At 38.8% G+C, this 3,260-nt stretch overlaps 1 protein-coding gene across 6 annotated transcripts in view; it reads right to left on the reverse strand.

Annotated features, from left to right (window-relative positions):
- Positions 1 to 3,260, reverse strand: part of LOC107709670 (adenomatous polyposis coli protein-like) — a 55,655-nt gene that overhangs the window by 18,371 nt on the left and 34,024 nt on the right. For all 6 annotated transcript variants that reach the window (XM_016514256.1, XM_016514251.1, XM_016514254.1 and 3 more), the window contains one exon: positions 813 to 897. In XM_016514256.1, coding sequence (XP_016369742.1) covers positions 813 to 897 — 85 coding nt within the window. The remainder of the gene's footprint in view (positions 1 to 812; positions 898 to 3,260) is intronic.

Here is a 3,260-nt window from a genome sequence, read left to right on the forward strand (position 1 = left end):
ATTCAAAATATTAGAGAAATATAGAAGCTCAATGCTTGATTAGGTTAAAACCGAGACCAAGCCATTCACACAGAACGCATATTCAGCGCACTTTTTAGATGGACAAATATGACTGCTGCGTCACACAAGAGATGTAGCCATGCAAAGTTAAAACAGTTTAAACTTTAGAAAACACGTCGCGAATTTGTGGAGTTTTATTCCTTTTCACTGCGTCTCTTATGTTTTTAAATGCAATCTGTGTGAATGGCGATTCGGCTCTTTGTATTAAGCAATGCATAAATACATGATGCTGTTTTGTTCATAATTGTTTATGCAATTTACGAAATTATATTTGATTTATGTGAGTTAATTTAGACGTAATGCACGTTTTTTTTATAGACATATATTTCTTTGCGTTGACAATTTAAATGTGCTGCATTATTTTGCTCATTGCGCCCTCCTGTGGGAGACAAGACAAAAGTTTCATTAAGACCCATTTAATCTGCATATAAAACATTAGAAATTAGATATTTGTTTAATTTTTATTGTGTGTTTGACTGTTAAAACAAAAAATATGTTGTCTCAATAAATTGGGTTAATTTAAAAATACAGTAGTTAAATTTAAACTTTTTTTTCTATTGCTTTGTTTTTAAAAAGGTTATAAAAAATGTAATAATTATCGATACGATAATTAACGATATGAAACATTATATCGTTGATACATTTTTTAGCTATATCGCCCAGCCCTAGTGGACAGCTCACTAAATTGGTGTAACAGAGCAAGATTATTATGCATTGCTCATATGAATGCTGAATAAGCCAACTATCCTCACCTTTAATTCTTTCCAAAAAGTCACTCTGCTCTTGCGAATCTTTGGAGTCCTCTTCAATACTTCCTTGTAGCTGCTTCAAAACCTCCTAAAAGAGAAACAGACATTGTTTTTTTCTCATTGAAACGCTGAAAATACACTTTCTGTGTGTGTGGTAGAGTGTTAGAAGCCATCTTTAGATAATATAACATGATGCACGGAAGGAACCGGGGAAAAAAAGCATGAGAGATTTCCAGCTCCCACCACATGTAAGAAGACTTCTTCAGCCTGTGGGTAAAGCCGAGCTGATAAAGAGAAGAAAACTTCCATCAAAGAGCTTTGAAGTGCTTTGAAGATGCGCGTGTCAGAGACATAAACAGCTTTGAAGCTCTAAAGATGCACCTGCTGCTTCTTTAGTGCCGTGTTGGTGCGTGACCCGGCCGTGATAACGCCTTGATTTCTCTCTGATTTCAGCTGAAAGGGTTTTTCAGAAATCAGCACTCGCTGCTCACCCAAACTTCAGCGGCGCACAGCTTTACACATCAGAAAACACAGTATTATGCTGTACAACAAATGCAGCTAAATTCAGGGATTAAATGACTGAATTACTAGAATCTTACATAACTAGATTTTAGCTTTTTAAGAAGGAAACATGAGGGTGTTTGGCAGAGCAAAACCCACCGGCATGATGCTACGATGTTCATGAATTAATGAATCGTTCATGTGTTGACTTTAACACTTCAAGGATTCGTTCACCCAAAAATGAACATTTGCTGTTCATTCACTCACCCTCAGGCCATCTGAGATGTAGGTTTTTTCTTCAGTAGAACAGTGAAGAGGATTTTTAGCTGAAAGCGTAGTCCTTGATGATTCATAAAATGCAAGTCAATGGCTACCGTCACTTTGAGAGTCAAAAAAAGAGCATATCAGGCAACACAAAATTAATACCCGTGGCTCCTGATGATATATTGAGGTCTTATGATGCAAAACGATCAGAAACTGAACATTATTTACAGCATTATTACCCGTAATCCAGAGCCTCAGGCAAAGGGAAAATCTGATTCTTTTCCGCAAACTGATTCTTTCAGTTCATTTCAATGAACTGGTTCAGTTCACTAGTTTGTTTTAGGTAATCACGCAATGCCGAAACATACACGCAATTATATTATTAAAGCACCCAATAATGATGTGAAATATGGATGTTTAACATGTCTAAATCATATAAAGTGAAAAAACTAGTCTTCATCAGCTCACCTTTTTACATAAACAATTAGAAACCATTAAAACGTTCATTTAAAGTGTTCACTCATGCTCATATCAGCGGCTCATCGGTTTTCAGTGATTGTTGGAGGAACTGGAGCGCTGAATCAGTTCATTCATCAGAGGATCAGATACGCCGCTATTTCGGCTCATTTGGAGTCGGAGTGACTGTCAGGCGTCTGAAAGTGAGTTTTGATTGAGTAACTTGTAGATCTGTGCTGCTCGAGCCGCGAACTGATTCAGACTGATTCAACTGATTCAGATTCATCCAGTTCAGTTAAAAGAACCGGTTCAAAAGAATGATTCGTTCGCGAACCAGACGTCACTCCGGACCGTTTGTCTGAGGCTCTGGATTACAGGTAATAATGCTGTAAATAATGTTCAGTTTCTTGCACAGACTGATCGTTTCGATTCATAAGACCTCAATATATCGTCAGGAGAAACTGGTATTAATTTTTTATTTGCTTTTTTTACTCTCAAAAGTGACGGTAGCCATTGATTTGCACCAAGGTTTCATCTACAAATCTTCTTTGCAGTTCTACTTAGGAAAACGATGTCACTTACATCTTGCATGGCCTCTGGATGAGTAAATGAACAGCAAATGTTCATTTTTGGGTGAATTATGCCTTTAATGTTAGAGGTCTGATCAAATTGTATAGTTACATTGATGATCATCCACTAGAAATGACTGATCAACATCACTTAATTTCATCCTCATGTATGCATCTTGGCACAATGATAGCCCAGGAAAAACATATTTGCAATACTTACCGCTGAGGTTTTGCTCAATGTCCATTTACGGCTTCATAAAGGTCCTAAAACCATATCAAATACGAGACATACGCAGCGCTCATTTCATCACTGCGAGTTCTCCAGCATGTTTGGAAGCCGAAAAAGCCCAAACAATGTGACTGCCTTACAGGAAGCGGCTACCTCCCCCCCTCATCCCATCCTGGAGACCCAAAGCCTCACGGAGAACACCGATGCTTCCCCATTCGGCTCAAAGGACCACCGTTCCCAAAGGCCCGGGGTCACCGCATCCACGGTAGGGTTGTGACGGTGAGGAAATTTTCCCACCGGTTAATCGACGTGTGACAACACCGGTATCACCGCGGGGTCGTTCCCTCTTTTCCTCGCTTTCCTTCGCTTTTAAATAGCTTGTAAAAGTGGCGTGCGCATTTTACTTTCACTTTCAAATAGCGGCAATTCGGC

This window comes from Sinocyclocheilus rhinocerous, unplaced genomic scaffold (assembly GCF_001515625.1).
Source record: "Sinocyclocheilus rhinocerous isolate Xijiao unplaced genomic scaffold, SAMN03320098_v1.1 scaffold3220, whole genome shotgun sequence".
NCBI lineage: Eukaryota > Metazoa > Chordata > Actinopteri > Cypriniformes > Cyprinidae > Sinocyclocheilus > Sinocyclocheilus rhinocerous.